General features: G+C 43.4%; 1 protein-coding gene across 11 annotated transcripts in view; it reads right to left on the bottom strand.

Annotated features, from left to right (window-relative positions):
- LOC105482885 (PX domain containing serine/threonine kinase like) overlaps positions 1 to 24,235 on the bottom strand; it is a 97,922-nt gene that overhangs the window by 56,035 nt on the left and 17,652 nt on the right. For 10 of the 11 annotated variants that reach the window (XM_024793242.2, XM_011743355.3, XM_011743364.3 and 7 more), the window contains exons 2-3: positions 6,068 to 6,118; positions 2,198 to 2,245 (exon numbers count right to left, since the gene is read on the bottom strand). In XM_024793242.2, coding sequence (XP_024649010.1) covers positions 2,198 to 2,245; positions 6,068 to 6,118 — 99 coding nt within the window. Of the gene's footprint in view, positions 1 to 2,197; positions 2,246 to 3,577; positions 3,600 to 6,067; positions 6,119 to 24,235 lie in introns of those variants that run through there. The other variant, XM_071091983.1, reaches the window with a different exon arrangement.

The raw sequence follows: 24,235 nt of genomic DNA, 5'->3' as shown, positions 1-24,235 counted from the left end.
AAAAAGGCCATTAAGTGAAGAGTCATGGAGAAACTTTATCACCCCAAAGTATGAGTAAACGAGAGATAAAACTCTCCTCCCTACCCTCTGTTCTTAGAGGCTAAGTCTAGGCAATTTCAATTTCAAAAATATTTCTCCCATAATTCTTACTCAGCCTGGCTGAATGACACTGTACAAAGATCACTCCCCCTTTATGCACAAGCAAAGGTTCGCTTGAGCATAAAGGCAGAAACAGTTCGTAGGCCCACTGTTAATTCCCAAATGCTTACACCACTGCGGAAATGTCACATGGGCTGCTGCACTGGGGATAGGAGAGTCTGAGGAGAAAATCCACTGCTGGAATAAACTGAACATTGATGTCTTATCTACAATGTCATCATAGGCCCAGCTCTTGTCTGAGTGCAAAGAAGATCCTATTAAAATCCATAAATAAAACCAATTAAACCCATCAATGAAAATTTGATCTCTGCCAATATTCTATCTGAAGACTCAAATGGGTCATACTAAAATTAAAACACAAAAAGACAATATGTGTCAAATGCATGACAAGTATGGCAATTACATAAACGTCTGCAGATACTCAGGCCACTTCCTTCAAAAGGAAAATAAGGCATTCACGCTTTCAGCAGCATTATAAATAATGCTAAAGTTTGGGCTTTACAAATGCTTATTTCCTTTTTTGTTTGTTTTTTTGAGACAGAGTCTTGCTCTATCACCCAGGATGCAGTGCAACATGGCGCAATCTCGGCTTACTGCAACCTCCCCTTCCCGGGTTCAAGCAGTTCTCCTGCCTCAGCTCCCTGAGTAGCTGGGATTACAGGCACCCATCACCGCACCCAGCTAATTTTTGTATTTTTAGTAGAGATGGGGTTTCACCATGTTGGCCAGGCTGGTCTCAAACTCCTGACCTCAGGTGATCCACCCGCCTTAGCCTCCCAAAGTGCTGGGATTACAGGAGTGAGCCGCCACATCTGGCCCAAATGCTTATTTTCTGAAGTCCGACCAACAAAACATGGCCTTCTGAAGGAAAAGAAGTATTATGCTTCCTCCTAGTGCACAGTCCTCCTGACCTTTGTGGGCAAGATCTGAGGTCATTCAGAATGAGCGATGATGGCTAGCTCACCAATGACGGGAGCAGTCCTTTCCCTCCAGGCTGAGTCCTTTACATCATAAGCCAAGCACTCTTCCTCAGGGTTAAAGCATTTTATGTTACCAATCAAACCTGAGGTATGACACACAAGAGCGAAATAGTCTTCAGTAATCCAAGGCATTTGAAGTCCAGCCTGCCAGATGAAGACACGGCTGCTACTGGCAGGACTTCCTAAGGTGCTAAAGCCCCTCTTGGACCCTTCAACCATTACAACACTGGGTGTGTCTCTAGATGAAGACCTTGCAGCTCATGCTTCTTTCCATTATGGCCCTCAAGTTAGGAACATTTAAAACAAAGAGATTTCTAACTACGTATTTAGGAGAAAAAGTTAAACAGGAAAAGGTTGAGTCTCCCAGTTACTGCTGCATGTTGATCTGCAGAGCTGACTATGTAGCCTAGTTCAATGAAGAGAGTCAGAGTCCCAGCTCCACCTAAGTGAATAACGCTAGCAATCCACGTAATCATTCCTCATCTTTTAAAAGAAGATATTACATCAGCCTCCTATGACTGTGGTGAGGATACAGTCTGGCACAATAGTACTTGGTTGCAAGGTGACTATTAATTATAAATCACATGTTGATTCCCAAAAGTTTATTTTTAGAGCCACACATCATCTGAGTAAAGTATGAATTTATTTTCTTTGACAGGGAAATGTGCTAATTTCTTGTTTCTGATATTGCCATTTCCAACCAGCTTTTTTTTTGAGATGGAGTTTCACTCTTATTGCCCAGGCTGGAGTGCAATGGCGTGATCTCGGCTCACCACAACCTCTGCCTCCCAGGTTCAAGTGATTCTCCTGCCTCAGCCTCCCAAGTAGCTGAGATTGCAGGCATGCACTACCACGCCTGGCTAATTTTGTATTTTTAGTAGAGACGGGGTTTCTCCATGTTGGTCAGGTGGTCTTGAACTCCTGACCTCAGGTGATCCACCCGCCTCAGCCTCCCCAGCTGCTGGGATTATAGGCGTGAGCCACTGCGCCTGGACTCCACCAGTTTTTTAGACACCCCAAGTAATCAATGTGTGTAATTAGAATGTCAAAACATTTACCTGTAAGCTGTTGTTAAGCAAATCAAAGTCACTGTATCTTCTAACAATCTGTAAGAGACAAGAAGTAGGGTTTTGATTCAGCAAAGACTATCTCTTTTCATTTCTTTATTTAATATGTATTAGTATTAGTAATATTGGCACTCTAGAGCTCAGGCACTTGTGCTAAGGGTAGTAGGGCTTAAACCTGGTGCTTAACTGTTTAACCTGACAAGCCTAGAAAACAGACCTAGCAGTGCCAGGCATTGGCTGGGCCATGGGAAACTGGTTAATGCATGTCAAATTCACAAGATGCCAAGAGATAAGAGAATATTTGTTTTCAGGGCAAACAGTCCTTCACATGTCTTTCTTATTAACCAGGCGCCTAGAAAGATGAATGACTTTAAAAAAAAAAAAAAGTTTTACTGAGCATGGAATCAAAGCAAGAGGAAATGGATAGTTCTGAGGCCATTTCACCTTTGTCCTGGGTCAAACTTCCACCAGGTGAGCTCCCACCACCCTGGAGACTGGACTGCATTGCAGGCAGAGCTGCCCACACCTCGCCCAGGGTGATTCCCCAGGGTTCCCCCTCTTGACAAACAGTCCACCTTCCATTGTCTACACATTCTTTCTCAGTTGTATTGACGCCATTGATTAGGCTATAGTCTAATTCGACTAGCTCTTCAGGCCCTGATCAAGAAAATAATTTTGGTTTGAAATAGTTTGACTTTAATCTTTATTGGTGATTTTCAAATGTTAATGTGCAGAAAAGTATTACCTGGATATCATCTAGAACCCTACTGGGGCTCAGAAAATGATATCCCAAAGTATGGTACTTTGGCATGCTAAGTACTTTGAACTAAAGGAGATTAGAAGGTCTCAGAAATGGGCTGGGCACAGTGGCTTGCAACTGTAATCTCAGCACTTTGGGAGGCTAAGGCAGGTGGATCACCTGAGTCCAGGAGTTCGAGACCAGCCTGGCCAACATGGCAAAACATATCTCTACTAAAAATATAAAAATCAGCTGGGCATGGTGGTGAGCACCTGTAGTCTCAGCTACTCAGGAGGCTGAGGCAGGAGAATCGCTTGGGCCTGGGAGGCAGAGATTGCAGTGAGCAGAGATCACTCCACTGCATCCCAGCCTGGGCAACAGAATGAGACTCTGTCTCAAAAAAAAAAAAAAAAGAAGGGCTCACAAATGAGTTCTTCTTTGTAGTCTTCTGCCCTCCTGTCCCTAGCTCCTCTACCTCTCACAAAGTAAGCCATAAAACCTAGAAAGGTTGCTCTCTCCCTTCTCTCCTGAGGACTCTCATTCTAAAGGGATCCTGCCCCATACCCAGGAGGAAGGAAGGCTACACGGACAGACCAAGAAGAATAGACAGGGCCAGGCACAATGGCTCATACCTATAATCCGAGCACTTTGGGAGGCCAAGGCAGGAGGATCCCTTGAGCCTAGGAGTTAAAGACCAGTCTGGGCAACATAGCAAGATCCCGTTTCTATAAAAATAAAAATAAAAAAAAGAAGAACAGACAAGGCCAGGCATGGTGGCTCATGCCTACAATCCCAGCACTTTGGGAGGCTAAGGCGGGAGCATTGCTTGAACTCAGGAGTTCAAGACCAGCCTGGGCAACATAGCCAAACCCCGTCTCTATAAAAAAATACAAAAACATTAGTTGGGCGTAGTGGCACGTGCCTATAGTTCCAGCTACTCATGAGGCTGAAGTGGGAGGATCGCTTGAGCCCAGGAGATCGAGGCTGCAGTGAGCTGTGATCACGCCACTGCACTCCAGTCTGGGCAAGAGAACAAAACCCTATCTCAAAAAAATAAAAATAAAAATAAAAACATAAAGAAATTGTTTGTTCAATCACATTCTACATGGCTATCCAGTCTTCATCAAATCAAGCATAAAAACGGACAGTTTTCCCTGGGTCTTTGGGTCTTCATTTCTGGAAGTTCCTGTGTCACATAAAACTTTGATTGGCCGGGCGTGGTGGCTCACGCCTGTAATCCCAACACTTTGGGAGGCCGAGGCGGGCAGATCACGAGGTCAGGAGATCGAGACCATCCTGGCTAACACGGTGAAACCCCATCTCTACCAAAAATACAAAAAAATTAGCTGGGCGTGGTGGTGGGCACCTGTAGTCCCAGCTACACGGGAGGCTGAGGCAGGAGAATGGCGTGAACCCAGGAGATGGAGCGTGCAGTGAGCTGAGATTGTGCCACTGGGCGACAGAGAGAGAGACTCCGTCTCAAAAAAAAAAAAAAACAGAAAGCTTTTATTAAATAAATTTGTTATGTTTTCCCCCTTGTTAATCTGTCTTTTGTTATAGAAGTGTTGGCCACAGGCCGGGCGCGGTGGCTCAAGCCTGTAATCCCAGCACTTTGGGAGGCCGAGACGGGCGGATCACGAGGTCAGGAGATCGAGACCATCCTGGCTAACACGGTGAAACCCCGTCTCTACTAAAAAATACAAAAAACTAGCCGGGCGCGGTGGCAGGCGCCTGTAGTCCCAACTGCTCGGGAGGCTGAGGCAGGAGAATGGCGTGAACCCGGGAGGCGGAGCTTGCAGTGAGCTGAGATCCGGCCACTGCACTCCAGCCTGGGCGGTAGAGCGAGACTCCGTCTCAAAAAAAAAAAAAAAAAAAAAAGAAGTGTTGGCCACAACCTTTACCATGGGTGAAGAAAGGTATCACACCTCTCCGCCCTTACAACCCTACCCATTGAAAATTTGATCAGTAGGTCTAGGATGGGGCCCAAGAGTCTACATTTTTGTTGAGTACCTGGGTTTCTAATGCAATGGATCTAGAAAACTGCACCAAGGGTTGATCTTTCTGGGAGGACACTATTGTTGGCCCTGTTTGCGAAATATACATCAAAAAGTTAAATATAAGGTCATCCCTGATAAAAGCCAAGAAGCAAAAGATCATAGAGTGGTTAACCACAGAGAATGAGCAAATTCCAACTCTATTCTGCCAATGATCTAACTGTGACCTCAGACAGTTACTTACTTCACAAATGTAAAATGAGGACAATACTACCACATAGCACATTTTTAAAAGGTTAAGTGAATGAATGTGCTTAAACCAGTACTGAACACTTAATACATGCTCGATAGATGTTAAATATAATAATTATTCAAACAAACAGTAGTTTGAAATTTCAGGCAAAGAAAAGACCAGTGTGGACAACTGTGTGTAAGAGGCTACTTAAAGTAGAAGGTTAAGGTTTGAGCTGGGCTGTGAAGGAGAAGGTAAGATTTTTGGGAGAGAAGAAGGGTTGCAGGGAGGTGGAGGTGGTAATCGTAATTACTAAAACAGGAAAGAAAGGGCCCCTATGCAGAATTCAGCTACCCTCTGTAAGTCAACTTGTATGGGAAGGACTTCTCGATCCGTCCAGGAATTCTTTTCTCTCTGAGGACACCACTGAAGAAAGCAGAGCCTGGGGCCCCAAGATGACCCTCCCCAAGAAGCTGCCCATGAGTGGACCTGAGATCCATAAAATGTAGTGGCCAAAACTGTACAATAGCCAGGACTCAATCTCACCTTTCTACGTGGTAGACTGAACTCAAACCATAGCTACAGGGGAGAAGGTGTGAATTTCTAGAAACAAAACAAGTAATTTGAATATACTATTTGCTCTGGGTTGAGCTGGGGAACAAATTCCTAGATACCCTCCATGCTAATATCAATCATACACAATTTAACCAAACAAGTGGGGACAGGAAAGACTCTTATCATACTTGTCTTAAAGCTAAAGGTTTATAGCTAAAAGAAACATGATTTATATTTATGCATGTTCTGATTTTTCCAGATTTGTAGATGCCCAAGTCAGGCTTTTAGTCACACATTTAGATATTTTCCTAATTGACAAAAAAAAAAAAAAAAATGCTTACCTGCCAGCTGTTTTCCACAGAAATTCCTCTTTGCACTCGAATAATATATTCCTTAAAAAAAGAAGGGAAAAATAGCCTCAGTTATAAAATCCCCAAATCAGGGAATCAAAAATAAGTTTTAAAAAATCAGATAAAGTAGACTTCAGAGCAAGGAAAATTACCAGAGAGAGACAGAAAGGGACATTACATAAAAATAAAAGGGTAATCTACCAGGAAGACATAGCAATCTTAAATGTATATGCATCAAACAACAGAGCTGTAAAATATGTGAGGCAAAAAACTGATAAAACTGAAAGAAGTGACAGACTAATCCAAAATTATAGTTGAAGACTTCAATACTCCTCTGTCAGGAATTGATAGAACAACTAAACAGAACACCAACTAGGATATAGAAGAACTTAACAATACCATCACCCAACAGGATTTAATAAGCATTTATAGAACACTCCATCCAATAATAGTAGAATACACATTCTTTCCAAGTCATTATGCATATCATAGACCAATACAGATCATATCCTGAGCTATAAATCTCAAAAAATTTAAAAGAACCAAAATCATACAAACTAGAAATCAGTAAGATCGGTAACAGGAAAATCTCCACAACAGTTGGGAACTCAACAACACACTTCTAAATAATCCATGTTTTAAAGACAAAATCTCAAGTGAAATTAAAAAATATATACGTTGAACTGAAAGAAAATATAGCATATCAAAATTTGTGGGACACGTCAGCTAACATACCACTGAGAGGGAAATTTAAGCACTAAATACTTATATTAGGAAAGAGAAAAACTATCAAAACCTAAACTCCACCTCAAGAACCTAGAAAAAGAAGAGCATAATAAACTCAAAGCAAGCAGAAGAAAAAAAATAAAGAGCAGAAATCAATAAAATTGAAAACAAAGAAATAGAGAAAAATCAAGAATTAAAAAGCTGATTATTTGAAGAGACCAATAAAATGGACAAAAATGGACAAAGTGGACAAAAAAAAAGATAAGATACGTATTATACGTATTATTAATATCAAGAATGAATTAGGATACCACTACAGACTGTGCAGATACCAAATGGATCAGGGAATGCTATGAACGATTCTACATATATAAATTTGACAACTTAGATGAAATGGACCACTTCCTCAGGAACACTAAATACCACAAAACCCACCCAATATGAAATATATAATTTGATCTTTATAATGATTTATAATTAAATTCATAACTAAAAAACTCCCCCCAAATATATATCAAGGCCCAATGGTTTCACTGGAGAATTCTACTCAGTGTCTTAAGAAGAATCAACACCAATTCTTTACAAACTCTTCTAAAACACAGAAGAGGAAGGAACACTTCCCAATTCACTTGATGAAGCTAGTATTACCCAGATCCCAATACCAAAGACAGAGAAAAAAAAGAGAACTACAGATCAATACCATTCACAAACATAGGCTCAAAAATCCTTACCAAAATATTAGCAAATTGAATTCAGCAATTTATAAAAAGAATTATATACTATGACCAAGTGGGGCTTATTCTAGGGACTCAAGGCTGGTTCACTATTCGGAAACTGATCGATGTAATCCGCCATATTAACAGGCTAATCAAGAAAAATCACATGATAATATTAAATGATGCAGAAAAAGCATCTGACAAAACTCAACATCCTTTCATGATAAAAACTTTTAGAAAAACAGGAATAGAGGACACTTTCTTAAGTTGATGAAAAGGTTCTACAAAAAACCTACAGCTGACATACTTAATGGTGGAAGACTCAATATTTTCCCCTAAGATCACGAACAAGGCAAGGCAGTGTGTTCTCCTACTCAACAAACTACTGGAAGATCTAGCCAGTGTAATAAAAATAGGAAAAGAAATAAAAGGCATATAGATCAAAAGGAAGAAATAAAACTATTCCTATTTTTAGACAACATGATAGTCTATGTAGAAAATCCCAAGGGATCTACAAAAAAATTGGAATTAATAAATTCATAGGCCAGACTCAGTGGCTCATGTCTGTAATCCCAGCACTTTAGCAGGCTGAGGCGGGGGAACTGCTTGAGTCCAGGAGTTTAAGACTAGCCCAGGCAAAACAGCAAGACCTCATCTCTACAAAAATAAAAAAATTAGCTAGGCATGGTGGCACATGCCTGTAGTCCCAGCTACTCAGGAGGCAGAGGGAATGCTTGAGCTGGAAGGTCATGGCTGCAGTGAGCCATGTTGGCCTCCGCACTCCAGCCTTGGCAAAAGAGAGAGACCCTGTCATTAATTAATTAATTAATTGAGTTCAAGAAGGCTACAGAATACAAGTATACAAATATCAATGTATCTATGTACTAGAAATGAACATATATAGGTATAAATTAGAAATACAATACCATTTACAATTACTCAAAAAAAAAATACTTGGGGGGAATCTAAAACATGCATAGTACTTGTACGTCAAAAACTACAAACCACTGATAATGGAAATCAAAGCTCTGAATAAACTAATAGAAATAAAGATTTCAGTTATCCCTAAATTGATATACATGTTTAAAACAAATCCTAATAAAAGATTTTTTTTCCAAATATAGGCAAAATTGTTCTAAAATGTAGATGGGGCCAAGTCAGCAGCTCATGACTATAATCCCAGCATTTTGGGAGGCCAAGGCGGAAGGATCGCTTGAGCTCAGGAGTTCAACTAACCTGTGCAACATGGTGAAACTCCACCTCTACAAAAAATTAAAAAATTAATTAGCCAGGGATGGCGGTATGCACTTGTAGTCCCAGCTACTTAGGAAGCTGAGGAAGGAGAATTGCTTGAGCCTGGGAGGCTGAAGCTGCAGTGAGCCAGGATCATGCCACTGCACTTGCCTGGGCAAGAGAGCAAGACCTTGTCTCTAAATAAATAAATAAAGTATGAGGAATCTACCCGATGTCAAGACTATTATATCAATACAGTAATCAATAATAATTAAATCAATAATAATAGTAATCAAGACCGTGTAGTGTTGGTGGAGGCATAAACATATATGTCACTGGGAGAGAACAGAGAACCCAGAAACAATTCCATATAAGTATGCCTAATTAAATTTTTGATGAAAGTGCAAAGGCAATTCAATAGAGGAATGATAGCCTTTTCAACAAATGGTGCTAGAGCAATTGGACACTCAGCAATGAAATGAACCTCAACCTAAGATTCATGTGTTATATTACTTTCACGCATCAGAGCAATTGGACACTCAGCAATGAAATGAACCTCAACCTAAGATTCATGCGTTGTATTCACACATTGTACTACCAAAATGAATTATGTACTTAAATGTAAAATGTAAAACTGTAAGACTTTTAGGAAAAAATAGGAGAAAAATCTGGGATGCAAGTTTAGGCAAAGAGTTCTTGACAGCAAAAGCATGATCTATGCAAGGGAAAAATTGGACTTCATCAAAATTAAAAACATTTTTCTATGAAAGAACAAACATTTTTTAAAAATCCAATTAGAGGCCGGGCGCGGTGGCTCACGCCTGTAATCCCAGCACTTTGGGAGGCCGAGGCGGGCGGATCACAAGGTCAGGAGATCGAGACCACGGTGAAACCCCGTCTCTACTAAAAATACAAAAAATTAGCCGGGCGCGGTTGTGGGCGCCTGTAGTCCCAGCTACTCGGGAGGCTGAGGCAGGAGAATGGCGTGAACCCGGGAGGCGGAGCTTGCAGTGAGCCGAGATCGCGCCACTGCACTCCAGCCTGGGCGACAGAGCGAGACTCCGTCTCAAAAAAATAAATAAATAAATAAATAAAATAAATAAAAATCCAATTAGAAAATGGGCAAATGTTAAGCATACATTTCACTGAAGAGGATATGCAGATGGCATACATGAAAATATAGTCAACATGACCAGCCCTCAGGGAAATGCAAATTAAGGCCATTATACACCTATCAGAATGGCTTAAATAAAAAACAGTAAGAACACGAAATCCTGGCTAGGATACAGAAAAACTGGATCACTCATACATTGCAGATGGGACTATAAAATGATACAGCTACTCCAGAACTGTTTGGAAGTTTCTTTAAAAACTATATACGCAACTACCATACAACCCAGCAATTGTATTCCTAGACATTTATTCCAAAGAAACGAAAACTTACATTCTCGTAAGAATTTATACACAAATGTTCATAGCAGCTTTATTAGTAAAAGCCTCAAAGTGGAAACAAGACAGATGTCCTTCAACAGGTGGTTAAATTCTGCTACATCCATACCATGGAATACTACTCAACCAAAAAAAGAAATGAACTATTAATACACACAATAACTTGGATGGATTTCCAGAGAATTATACTGAGTGGAAAAAAAAATCTTGTACAATTCTATTTGTGTAACATCCTTGAAGTGACAAAATTATAGAGATGGAGAATAGATTAATGGTTACCTGGAGTTAAGGCTGGGGTAGTGAGATGGGTGTGAGAGGGAAGCGGTGTGGCTACAGAAGGGCAAAGTGAGGAATGCTTGTAATAATAACAGTGTTCTCTATCGTGATTGTATCACCGTCAATATCCTGGTTATAATATTGTACTATAGGTTTGCAAGATGTTACCATTGGAGAAAATTGAGGAAAGGGTAAATGGGATCTCTCTGCACTTTTTTTTTTTTTTTTTGAGACAGAGTCTTGCTCTGTCGCCCAGGCTGGAGTGCAGTGGTACAATCTCAGCTCACTGCAACCTCTGCCTGCCAGGTTCAAGTGATTCTCCTGCCTCAGCCTCTCGAGTAGCTGGGATCACAGGGTGTGCCAACACGTCTGGCTAATTTTTGTATTTTTAGTAGAGACAGGGTTTCGCCATCTTGGCCAGGCTGGTCTCGAACTCCTGACCTCAGGTGATCCGCCCACCTCGGCCTCCCAAAGTGCTAGAATTACAGGCGTGAGCCACCGCGCCTGGCCAAAATGAGAAGTTTTAATAGCTTCCCCAGGTAATTATTACTAAGTAAGCATGAAATACAGACCTAGAGCAGCCTCCAGTTTATACACACTGGACATTATGATGAAAGTATAAATTAAATCATAAAGAATGTTATTGTTTTCCTCAAATGTTCAGAACTGTTTTATTAACTTTTTTTTCAGCTGAGGTCTCACTTTGTTGCCTAGGTTGGAGTACAATGGTACAATCTCAGCTCACTGTAACCTCCACCTGCTGGGTTCAAGCAATCCTCCTGCCTCAGCCTCCCAAGTAGCTGGGACCACAGGCATGCACCACCAACCTCGGCTAATTTTTGTTTTTTTTGTAGAGACAGCATTTCACCACGTTGCCCACGCTGGTCTCGAATTTCTGGACTCAAGTGATCTGCTCACCCTGGGATTACAGGTGGGGTTATAGGTATGAGCCACTGTGCCCGGCCTGGGGCTGGGATTACAGGTATGAGCCACTGTGCCCAGCCTGTTTTACTAACTTTGGGTGGTATCATGTAGGCATTACTCACAGTCACTACTCAACCAATTCTTTCTACTGAATTAATTCCACTTATTTAAATAGGTTATTTAGAAAATAAAGCCAAATGAGATGTTAACCTGGTAACTACATTTTAAAATTGATTGTATTACACTATCATTCATTTATATGCTGTTTATTTGGCAAAGGCTGATAAATTCCAAATAAGCAGGAACTTCTGCCTCTTCTGGATTATGTTAAGGATAATACATTCAACGTTCAACAATGTCTGCTCAATTATTATGTACCTGGCATGGTTTTATATGGGGTTATAAAACATTTCAAAACTGACTTGTGTAGTGTGACGAATCTCTCTCTCTCTCTTTTTTTTTTTTTTCAGAGATAAGGTGTTGCTCTGTCATCCAGGCTAGAGTACAATGGCACACAGCTTCGACTTCCTAGGCTCAAGCAGTCCTCACACCTCAGCCTTCTGAGTGGTTGGGACTACAGGTGTGCTCCACCATCTCCAGCTAATTTTTAAATTTTTTGTAGAAACAGGGTCTCAGTATGTTGCTCAGGCTGGGCTCGAACTCCTGGCCTCCAGCAATTCTTCTGTCTCAGCTTCCCAAAGTGCTGGGATTACAGGCATGAGCTACCACGCCCAGCCTCAGGCAAATCTCTTAAGCAATATGCTAATGCAATTATTTCTGAGTACATAAAGATAAAATGCTAAAAACAACTGACAGTCTTACATTTGGAGATCAGTCCTTTAGCATTTAAATGTTCTTGTCGTCTTAGGTTTGTTTTACTGACACATTTTCTCGGCTTTTTACATTCCTATAGAAATGTAAATTAGCATGTATAATTGGGTAACTCCAAACAAGTACACATAAACAAGTTTTTTTTTATGTTTAGAGGGAAAAAAATGTTAAATCACAAAAATCGCTTTGCGCATCCATTGCTTCATGTATCAGAGGAATAATTTTTTTTTTTTTTTTTTTTTTTTTGAGACAGTCTCACTCTGTCACCAGGCTGGAGTGCAGTGGCACCATCTTGGCTCACTGCAACCTCTGACTCCCTGCATCAAGCGATTCTCCCACCTCAGCTTCCCAAGTAGCTGGGATTTACAGGCAACGCCACCATGCCTGGCTAATTTTTGTATTTTCAGTAGAGAGGGGGTTTCATTATGTTGGTCAGGATGTTCTCAATCTCCTGACCTCGTGATCTATCCACCTCGGCCTCCGAAAGTGCTGGGATTCCAGGCATGAGCCACTGCGCCTGGCCATCAGAGGAATAATTTTAATGTTTAAAATTCCAGCTCAATGTTGGGCACTTAGAAGTTACTAAGTAAGCATTTGCTGGTCTCCTTTATATAAACACACATAAACTACATAGCTTTGAGTTTAAAGTTTGGACATGTGTTTTTATGAAGATGTTGCTGCCAATTGTGGGTATGGATTAAGCATCTATCATGTTCCAAACCTGTGCTTTGTTCATGCTGGGGAAATGATTCTCAACAGAAAAATGCATTCTGACAAAAAAAGGTACTGCGTTCCATTCCTTTCCTGTGTATAGATATAATTTAGATTAAAAAATAAACTTGGCTATAAAACACAATAATGTTTGGGGTAAGCATTTGGCATATGAGAAGCAGTAGCAAAAAGACAATGCCTGTGTCCTGATGTCAGGCTGTGACATCCCAAAATGATATCCTAGTTAATGTTTCTGCCAAGACACTCTATGTTTAGGTCAGTGTTCTTAAAAAGGAGGGTGATTTTGCTCGGCAGACATCTGGCAATGTCTGGAAACATTTTAGGTTGTCACAGGGGACAGGAGTGCTACCTAATAGGTAGCGGCCAGGAATGCTGCTAAATGTCCTGTAAGGCACAGGAGACCCCCACAACAAAGAATATCTGACCCCAAATGTCAAAGTACCGAGGCTGAGAAACCGGGGATCAGGTGAGTAGAACAGGTCACATCAGCCCATGGAGGCTTGGGATACAGGACGGAGTGGGAGTTACTTCTGCTGTCATCTGCCCTGGACCATGGCCCACTGCTATCCCACATGTAATACCATTTGTAACATGTGCATGTCTACCTACAGGGTGCGCTTAGTTACTGGTAGCCCCAAGGCACCACCCATTGTGTTTCCCCTGTAAAGGAACATTAAGAATGAGCCTCCAGAAGTAGAGTAGGATGGTGGTTACCACAGGATGGGAGTGGGAGTGGACCAAGAAAGAGATGATGTTGGTCGAAGGTTTCTAGTAAGACACGAAGAATACGTTGTGGTGATCTACTGCACACCATGGTGATTGTAGTCAATAATAATGCGTATTTCAAAATGGCTAAAACAGTGGATCTTAAATGTTCTCACCACAAAGAAATGATTACTACACGAGGTGATAATATGTTCATTGGCTTGATTCAATTATTCCACAAAGTATATATAGTCATGCACTGCATAATGACATTTCAGTCACAACAGACCACAAATATGATGATGGTCCAATAAGATTAGGGTTTTTTTTTTTTTTGAGACAGAGTCTCACTTTGTCACCCAGGCTGGAGTGCAGTGGCATGATCTCACTTCACTCAACCTCTGCTTCTCAGGTTCATACAACTCTCCTGCCTCAGCTTCCCAAGTAGCTGGGATTACAGGTGCCCACCACCAAGCCTGGCTAATTTTTGTATTTTTAATAGAGATAGGTTTTCACCATGTTTGCTAGGCTGGTCTGGAACTCCTTACCTCAAAGTGATCCACCCATCTCAACCTCCCGAAGTGCTAGGATTACAGGTGTGAACCACAATGGCTGGGCAAGGTCCAATAAGATTATAATGGAGCTAAAAACATTTCTATTGCCTAGTGACATCACAGATGTCTTAATGTTATAGCGCAATGGATTATTCATGTGTTTGTAGTATGCTGGTGTAAATAAACCTACTGCTTTTTATACTTATTTCAGAGTATACTCCTTCTACTTAGAAAAGAAAGGTAACTGTAAAACACCCTCAGACAGGTCCTTCAGGAGGTATCCAGAAGGCATTGCTATCATAGGAGAGCTCCATGTGTGTTATTGCCCCAGAAGACCTTCCAGTGGGATAGGATGTGGAGGTGGAAGAGAGTCATACTGATGATCTTGACACCGTGTAGGCCTAGGCAAATGTGTGTGTTTATGTCTTAGTTTTTGTTTTTGTGTTTTTTTTGAGACAGAGTCCCGCAGCCCAGGCTGGAGTGCAGTGGTACAATCTCGGCTCACTGCAACCTCCACCTCCGGGGTTCAAGTGATTCTCCTGCCTCAGCCTCCCAAGTAGCTGGGACTACAGGCATGTGCCACCATGCCCGGCTAATTTTTGTATTTTTAGTAGAGACGGGGTTTTACCATGTTGGCCAGGATGGTCTCTTATCTCTTGACCTCATGATCTGCCCGCCTTGGCCTCGCAAAGTGCTGGGATTACAGGTGTGAGCCACTGCACCCAGCCTGAATTTTTCTAGATTGCTTAATATACCATCCAGCCTAACCAAAAGGGAAATGTTTTCACCTCAAATTTCCAATGCTGTGAACAAAAAAAAAAGAGGCCAGGCACAGTGGCTCACGCCTCTAATCTCAGCACTTTGGGAGGCCAAGGAAGGTGGATCACAAGGTCAGGAGTTCAAGACGAGCCTGGCCAACACAGTGAAACCCCGTCTCTACTAAAAATACAAAAATTAGCCAGGCATGGAGGCACGCACCTGTAGTCCCAGCTACATGGGAGGCTTAGGCAAGAGGATCACTTGAACCCAGGAGGCGGGGGTTGTGATGAGCCGAGATTGCACCACTGCACCCCAGCCTTGGCAACAGAGTGAGACTCTGTGTCAGAAAAAGGAAAAAAACTACAGCTGCCTACTGCTTGCAACCAGGCTGTAGCTCTTATTAAAGCAAATAGAAGAGAGCCCTGCAGACCAGTAGAAACTTGACATTTGAAGTCAGGCCTCCACCTCCCGAGCTGGAGTCAGCAGCCTGGGATCCTCCAGTGAATCATTCCCATCTTTACTGCCCTCTCTGATGTGGAACAGGATCCCTCTCTGATGTGGAACAGGATCGACAGAGTGCATAAAAGAGAAGATAAAGCACCAAGGCCCATCAGGCATGGAAAGGAGAGCTAACAGCCCTGCAGGGCAGACCTGAGTCAGATGGATTTCAGCCTGCCACCAAACCCTGCCATCTGCTGCCACTTCCCCAAAGGGCCCGCTCCTTTCTGCCCCTCCTCTTGACACAACACCCCCTATCTTGGCATGCCAGGGAGGCTGCTGTGTCAAGCCCCAGCATGTGGGCATTCTGGCAAATCACTGAGGTCTAGTGCTGAAGTTTTTCAAACTGGAAATGCACTTGCACTAAGACCACGTGATTTCTGACTTAAGTGAGGGAGGAAAAGAAAGAATTAACTTAAAACGAGGACTGATCATGTGCTGCGAATTTTGCTAAGCCCCTAACCCAATACTTCTCATTAATCCTCACAGCCACCCTAGGTGGTAGATCTCAGCTCAGTGAGATCGAATGAGCTACCCAAGGTGGCATAGGTAGGATGCAGCTGGCTGGGAACTGGAACCCAAGTCCTGCTGACTCCCAGGACCCTCCAACCTGCCATACACAGCTGGCGACCCGGGGAAGTCCTAAGGCCAGGCTCTTTCTGCAACTTGGAAAGGTGGGAGTCCTCACTAGTCCATGGACTGAGCTGGTTCACCCCAATGATGTAGACCCACTGACTCTTACCTGAGGGTGCAGAGGTGGAGACTGTCATTCCCACAACTTCGGAATTGATTAATGCTCCCAACACTGGCCATGCCATTTTCCAAGTAAGCATCCCCACTGGCAATTTGTTTTCCTGAGTTTCTGAAAGGGTATGTGGGATTTCACTGCACAGTAGCAGGTACTCAAACGTAATTTGGTTTGGTGAAATTTTAGGAAAACTTATTTTGAACCTGTCTAGCCCCAAATTACTTTAGTGAGGCTACAAACACAAGTTACTTTGAAATAAAGGTGTTAAGTAGCTCAAGCCAAAACTTATGCAAACCTTCAAACCAGCCTAGCCCACGTAATTCTCTCTTCCCTTTTGGCACAGCTATCAGATGTGCCGTGAAACTTAAAGTACAGAAAAAGACACCAGCAGCTGTTCAGAGACGTCTTGCAGAGATACCTGTCAGTGTTCCCATCTCTCTACTCCTAAGGCAGAGGGTCTTGACCCTGTTGCATTCTAGAATCACCTAGAGAACTTGAAAAGATACCTACGCTTGTGCCCTCACAGATTCTGATTTAATTTGTCTGGTCTGGGCACACACATTAGCAGGTCTTTTGTTTTTTCTCTTTTTTTTTTCCTTTTCTTTGAGACAGAGTCTCACTTTGTTGCCCAGGCTGGAGTAAAATTCACAATCTTGGCTCACTGTAACCTCTGCCTCTCCCAGGTTCAAGCGATTCTTGTACCTCAGCCTCCCGAGTAGCTGAGATTACAGGCGCACACCACTATGCTCGGCTAATTTTTGTAATTTTAGTAGAGACGGGGTTTTACCATCTTGGCCAGGATGGTCTCAAACTCCTGACCTCAGGTGATCCCACCTGCCTCAGTCTCCCAAAGTGTTGGGATTACAAGCGTGAGCCACCGCCACTACACCTAGCCAGCAGGTCTTAAATGTTCCTCAGTTGGTACTAATGTGCAGCCAGGGGTGAGAACCATTGTTCTAAAACCTCTTAAAGAAATTGGGCTGGGTGTGGTGGCTCATGCTTGTAATCCCAGCACTTTGGGAGGCTGAGGCGGGCGAACCGCAAGGTCAGGAGTTCGAGAACAGCTTGGCCAACATGGTGAAACCCCGTCTCTACTAAAAATACAAAAAATTAGCCGGGCGTAGTGGTGGGCGCCTGTAATCCCAGCTACTCGGGAGGCTGGGGCAGGAGAATCGCTTGAACCCGGGAGGTGGAGGTTGCAGTGAGCTGAGATCATGCCACTGCACTCTAGCCTGCAATAGAGTGAGAGACTCAGTCTCAAAAAAAAAAAAAAAAAAAAAAAAATCGGAAGCAGCTCCACACCACAAAAATAAAAAACCATGAATGAGTCGAAGGAAACAGATGACGCAACCACCAACCAAACCTCATACATAATCTCCTCTACCCTCACCCATATCTCCCCACCTCCTCTTAAGGGCTCAGCTCGTCTGCCTTTTTGGGGTATCGTTGGTATCTAACCTGAGCCTCTAGAAATCGTTCTCACTGGGCTCTGTAGTGGTGGCTCCCGTAGGCACCACTCACACTATCTGCCAATGCTGTTTAAAGGGAGCAAAAAAGAACCATTTCCCTCGGCTGGAGGAAATGAGTCTCTGAAGGATGGATGCCTTGACTAGAAAGTGGTGGATCTGGCAGAGGAAGCAGGCCTGTTTGTCTCCAGCGCCTACCAGCACACCACCCTTCTAGGTTCACTCCCAAACTCACTTCTCCCCTGGCACTTTCTCTTCACGGGAAGGCCTGAAAAGAATGCTGAAAACAAGTGATCTGGCTGGAATCTACCACCATGCTACTTCTCTGCTCCGGGACCTTCCGTGGCTCCCACTGGCCCACAGGATAAATCCAAATTCCTCAGCCTAGCTTCCATATTCTTCTACCACCTGACCAAACTGTCCTAACCCTTTCTTCCCATGCAAACCCTCCTACACCTAGTCAGACTGTTTACATCCTAAATATCCCTTACTTACACTGCTCTTTTTGCTGTTCTACCTATTCAAAATCACACAGCACAACAGCTGCAGCCACAGGCAGCAAGTCCACATCATCCTAGAGGACAGCAAGATTTCTGAGGAAATTCTCATAGAATTCAGCTTGCAGGACTTCTGCCTAGCTCACTGGCCACCTGTCTGGCCACTTACAGTCCTTAATATTTCACTTAGAATTAGTGATTACTCCTTGCTCTGCTAAGTAGTCATTATTTATTGTTGTTTCATCTGCAGATTTTCGGTGCTAGAATTTTTGTGCAACCTAATAATATGCAAAAATTGCCCCAAAACAAATGAAAACATTAAGGGTTTTTAAAGGCATCTGAAGAATCATCACTATATTAACCTAAATTTTGGCAGGTGAATAAAGCCAAATGCATCTTCTTTTCAGCCACATGAAATTTTATTTAAAAATCTAATTCATAGAGGACAGGCACGGTGGCTCACACCTGTAATCCCAGCACTTTGGGAGGCCAAGGCGGGCAGATCATGAGGTCAGGAGATCGAGACCATCCTGGCTAACGCAGTGAAACTCCATCTCTACTAAAAATACAAAAAAATTAGCCGGGCGTGGTGGCGTGTGCCTGTAGTCCCAGCTGCTGGGGAGGCTGAGGCAGGAGAATGGCATGAACCTGGGAGGCGGAGCTTGCAGTGAACTGAGATGGCGCCACTGCACTCCAGCCTGAGTGACAGAGCAAGACTCTGTCTCAAAAAAAAAAAAAAAAATCAAATTCATAGAATCACGTGCTTTAACTTTAGCAAAAGAAGAGACTAAGCACACATTGCAAACACACTTCAATCCCTGCAGTGAGATGAGCGTCATGATCATGCATGCTTCTCTTCTCCCTTCTCCGGGCCTTTTGAAGTCTACACTCTCAGCTGTGGGATGGTCTCCTTCCCTACCAGGAGAGCTGGTCTCCACACTGACTTCAAAGACAGCTGATGTTCCAAAGAGGAAAAACACTGCAAAGAAGCACTCCAAAATCCTTTTGACCTCAAACATGACTACAGAATGGATATGGCTTTTTATTTATTTATTTATTTATTTATTTATTTATTTATTTTATTTTATTTTATTTTTTTTGAGACGGAGTCTAGCTCTGTTGCCCAGGCTGGAGTGCAGTGGCCGGATCTCAGCTCACTGCAAGCCCCGCCTCCCGGGTTCACGCCATTCTCCTGCCTCAGCCTCCCAAGTAGCTGGGAGTACAGGCGCCCGCCACCTCGCCCGGCTAATTTTTTTTTGTATTTTAGTAGAGACGGGGTTTCACCGTGTTAGCCAGGATGGTCTCGATCTCCTGAACTCGTGATCCGCCCGTCTCGGCCTCCCAAAGTGCTGGGATTACAGGCTTGAGCCACCGCGCCCGGCCTGGATATGGCTTTTTAAATAGCCACTTCCTGCAGCATTCTATAGTACAATGACCCTTAAATGACACCCACACAAATTACATAATTTGCTAAAATGGAAACATAGTAATTCCATCTTACATCAAAGTAAAGGAAAAAAATTTTTTTTAATCTGAAGCTCAATTAAATAGTAATTTTAAGCGAAATAAAACCTTCATTTGTTCAATAATCCTCACAATGCCCTAAGACTGTACAAATGGATGAAGTGAACATAATTTCAGGGAACTACCCACTACATGTTTAGCAGGCCGGAAGAGACAACAACATAGAAACTCTGATCCGCTGGAAATTATGCTTTTTCTTTGAGCTCTGGTATCTGAGGTGGCCAGCTCCTTATCCTTCACGCCCTTCGCCGGCAGTGACCTGAGTACCTGCTGGAGACTGAAGTGCTCCCTCCTAGGCTATGTCTTCTCTACCTTCCCCCTTTTCCATTGCCTCAAAGACAGGCCACCTGGGAGCCCTTCCGGAGCCTGAAAGAGGAGCCGGTCACTGTGTCATGATCAGCCACAATGTGCCATCCCTCCTCCATAGCACAGTCACAAGTCCCCAGCGGGGGAGGGCACACGCTTTCCCGTCACAGAGTTCTGGAACAAAGCCCAAAGACCACTTACTATCATTGCGGCCTAACTTCTCTGTGCTTCAGTTTCCTCATCTACAAAATCATGCCTTCAGGGTTGTGGCGAATATGAAACAAGACAGCATATTTAGAGCAGCCAGCACAATGGCCAGCTTTGTAACTGTTCGTTTTCTTCCCTGCTAAGAAAATAGCAAACACAAAGTTTCTGCAGGTTAATATATCAGGGTTCTAATCAGCAAGCACAGGAGACTGCGGCAGCACTGTGAAGAACGTCCAGAAAAAACAAAAAGCAGCCATTCTCTTTGAATATGAGAAACAATTTTATCAGTCTCTGATTTCTAAGAAGGAGTACCATGACTCCAGCCTCTGTTGTCCTAGATTCTATGCCCACTTTTGGCTAATTTTTTTTCCCTGTGTTTTTCAGGTTATCCTCCATGAGCATAAATTATTTTTACAATCAGGGAAAACAATTTTTGGAAAAGTTTTCTCAGTTTGCTACACATGTAATTTAAAATAAGAAATCCTGGCCAGGCACAGTGGTTCACACCTGTAATTCCAGCACTTTGGGAGGCCGAGGCAGGCGGACTGCATGAGCCCAGGAGTTCAAGACCGGCCTGGGCAACATGGTGAAACCCTGTCTCTACAAAACACACACACACACACACAGACACACACACACACACACACACACAATCCAGCTGTGGTGGTGCGTGCCTGTAGTCCCAGCTATTTGAGGGGCTGAGTCGGGTGGATCGCTTAAGCCCAAGAAGGATCATTTAAGCCCAGGGAGATGGAGGCTGCAGTGAGCCGTGACTACACCACCGCACTCCAGCCTGGGCAATAGAGTGAGACCCTTTCTTGGAAAAATAAAATAAAATAAATTAAATAAGGAATCCTGAGTGATAAAGATTGCGATCATCTGAGCTTGGATAAGAGCCTGGTATGATAAATGCACCTTTTTTCCTCTGACAAGGGACCTTTTGGTCATTTTACTACTCATCAGTACTTTCTGTGCTAGGGAAACTGGGACAACAGAAGATGAAAGTAAAGTAAATGAACTCTTCTACTTGTATCAGGGCTGCTACAGCATTTAGTGGGAGAGAAGCTTGAAACTATAGGCTGAAGTCAAGCTACAAGTCCCTACTGGTTTTAATAACGATCACCATCACTAAGGATAACATACACATAAACCTATCCTACTTAGTCTGAAAATGTTGCTGTGTCATCCTGAGACACCAGCTCCAATTTCATAACCAACTGTGGAAGTGACCACAGTATACATGCCATGCAGACATATCTTCGGAGCAGGAGGTATACCTGCTCTGCTTATGAGGCACTTACTCTCTGCCTTCTAGCCCTCAGTTTACTCCATCTCCCAACAAGGTTTGGAGTGAGGCATCACTACATCTCTTATATAACAAGAACCCTGAGGCTCAGAGAGGGTAGATGCCTTAAACAAGGGCACTTGACTAGTAAGTGATGAGAATAGAACTCCACCCCAGGTCAGTCTGACCCAGCGGCACAGCGGTTCCTACCTTCTATGCCCTTGGACACAATGCTTTCACATGCTCCAAGGTCTCATTTTGATGAAGAGAGTGCAGCTGGGCAGGCAGAACCAGTCTATCAAGTCAGGGGGAAGCTGAGAGGGTGAAGGGCAGAGTAAGGACAAGAACCCAGGCCTGGAGAACATGAGCTACTATAGCAACAGAGCTCTCAGAACACCACAACCACCTGGTTTTAATACCCCTACACTTTGCAGCCTACCTCCTACTACATGGACACAAACTGCTGGAGCTGAGTGTAATCTGAGCACCACCTAGAAGTTATATACAAATCAGAAACCATTTTTTCTCCCGAATATTAAGCAAGTCCCAAAATGTACTTTAGGCAGTTAAGAAGCAGCAGAAAGAAACACTTTTACAACAACATGCCTAAAGTGGACATCAGGTTTACATGGTCCTCAGCAATTTGAATAGCAGTTAATTTCAGTTGTACAAAAACGGAACAGGGTCCTCCACAAAGCTGTTTTGCTTTCACAGTGTGCTCCTGTTAAACTCCCAAAGGTACTAACAACGGGTGCACCTCAATGAGCTTCCTTCCTGTGTGTTACTCTTAAAAACCACAGAGGCTCTGGGACTCAATGGTTATAAAACCCCAATGGCTGCAGGGCCAGCAGGTTCTAGACATTAAGCTCAGTCTTTCTCAACCAGTTCAGCAGTTTGAAGAGAGCAGTGACCTAAGGTTTGATATCCAATATGGTAGCCACTATGCACAAGGGACTACTGAGCTCTTGGAATGTGGATAGGGTGACAAAGGGACTGAATTTTTAGCTTAATTTTATTAGTCTAGAGGCTACAATATCGGATAGTGCGCAGTTACAGACTGTTTATTTGCAGGCACAAACACAGATATTTATGAAAATGTGGCCAGGTGCTGTGGCTCACGTCTGTAATCCCAGCACTTTGTGAGGCTGAGGAGGGCGGACCATCTGAGGTCAGGAGTTCGAGACCAGCCTGGCCAACATGGTGAAACCCCGTCTCTACTAAAAATACAAAAATTAGCCAGGCGTGGTGGCAGGCACCAGTAATCCCAGCTACTCTGGAGGCTGAGGCAGGAGAATTGCTTGAACCCGGGAGGCAGAGGTTGCCGTGAGCCGAGATCGCATCACTGCACTCCAGCCTGGGTGACAGTGAGACTCCATCTCAAAAAAAAAAAAAAAAAAAAAGATATTGATGAAAATGAAAGCATACTGGCTGGGCACAGTGGCTCACACCTGTAATCCCAGCACTTTGGGAGGCTGAGGTGGGTGAATCACAAGGTCAGGAGTTTGAGACCAGCCTGACCAATATGGTGAAACTCCATTTCTACTAAAAAAATACAAAAATTAAGGCCGGGCGCGGTGGCTCAAGCCTGTAATCCCAGCACTTTGGGAGGCCGAGACGGGTGGATCACGACGTCAGGAGATCGAGACCATCCTGGCTAACACGGTGAAACCCCGTCTCTACTAAAAAATACAAAAAACTAGCCGGGCGAGGTGGCGGGCGCCTGTAGTCCCAGCTACTCGGGAGGCTGAGGCAGGAGAATGGCGTGAACCCGGGAGGCGGAGCTTGCAGTGAGCTGAGATCCGGCCACTGCACTGCAGCCTGGGTGACAGAGCGAGACTCCGTCTCAAAAAAAAAAAAAAAAAAAAACAAAAAACAAAAAAAAAATTAGCTGGGCGTGGTGGCGCGTGCCTGTAATCCCAGCTACTCAGGAGGCTGAGGCAGGAGAATCACGTGAACCTGGGAGGCAGAGGTTGCAGTGAGCTGAGATCGCGCCACTGCACTCCAGCCTGGGCAACAGAGCGAGACTCCATCTCAAAAAAAAAAAAGAAAGAAAATGAAAGCACACTAAACATAGTGTGTTATGACTTGCTTTTTCTCTCACTTAATATAAGATGGATCTCTTTCCATAACAATACATTTGGGATTTTATTTTTAATTTCTTTTGGAGATGGGGTCTGGCTCTCTTGCCTAGGCTGGAGTGCAGTGGTGCGATCATAGCTCACTGCAGCCTTGAACTCCTGGGCTCAAGTGATCCTCCCACCTCAGCCTCCCTAGTAACTGGGGCTATAGGCATGAGCTACCATGCCTGGCAGATATTATTTTTAATGCCTGTATCTGTGCTGCTCAGTATAGCAGCTATAAGCAATATGTGGCTACTGAGCACCTGATACGTGGCTACTCCCAATAGAGATATGCTGTCATTGTAAAATACACACCAGATTTCAAATGCTTTTATGACAAGAGAAATATAAAACATATTAATTTAAAAAAAAATACAGGGTCTCACTCTGTTACCTAGGCTGGAGTATAGTGGTGCAATCATAGCTCACTGCAGCCTCCACCGCCTGGGCTCAAGGGATTCTTCTACTCAGCCACCTGAGTAGCTGAGACTACAGGTGTGCACCACCACACCTAACTTTTTTTTTTTTTTTTAAGTTTTGTAGAGACTAGGTCTTGCTATGTTGTTTAGGCTGGTCTTGATCTCCTGACCTCAAGTGATCCTC

Source organism: Macaca nemestrina, chromosome 2 (assembly GCF_043159975.1).
Source record: "Macaca nemestrina isolate mMacNem1 chromosome 2, mMacNem.hap1, whole genome shotgun sequence".
NCBI lineage: Eukaryota > Metazoa > Chordata > Mammalia > Primates > Cercopithecidae > Macaca > Macaca nemestrina.
The sequence above is the reverse complement of the archived record's forward strand: the minus strand, read 5'-3'. Positions and strand labels throughout refer to the sequence as shown.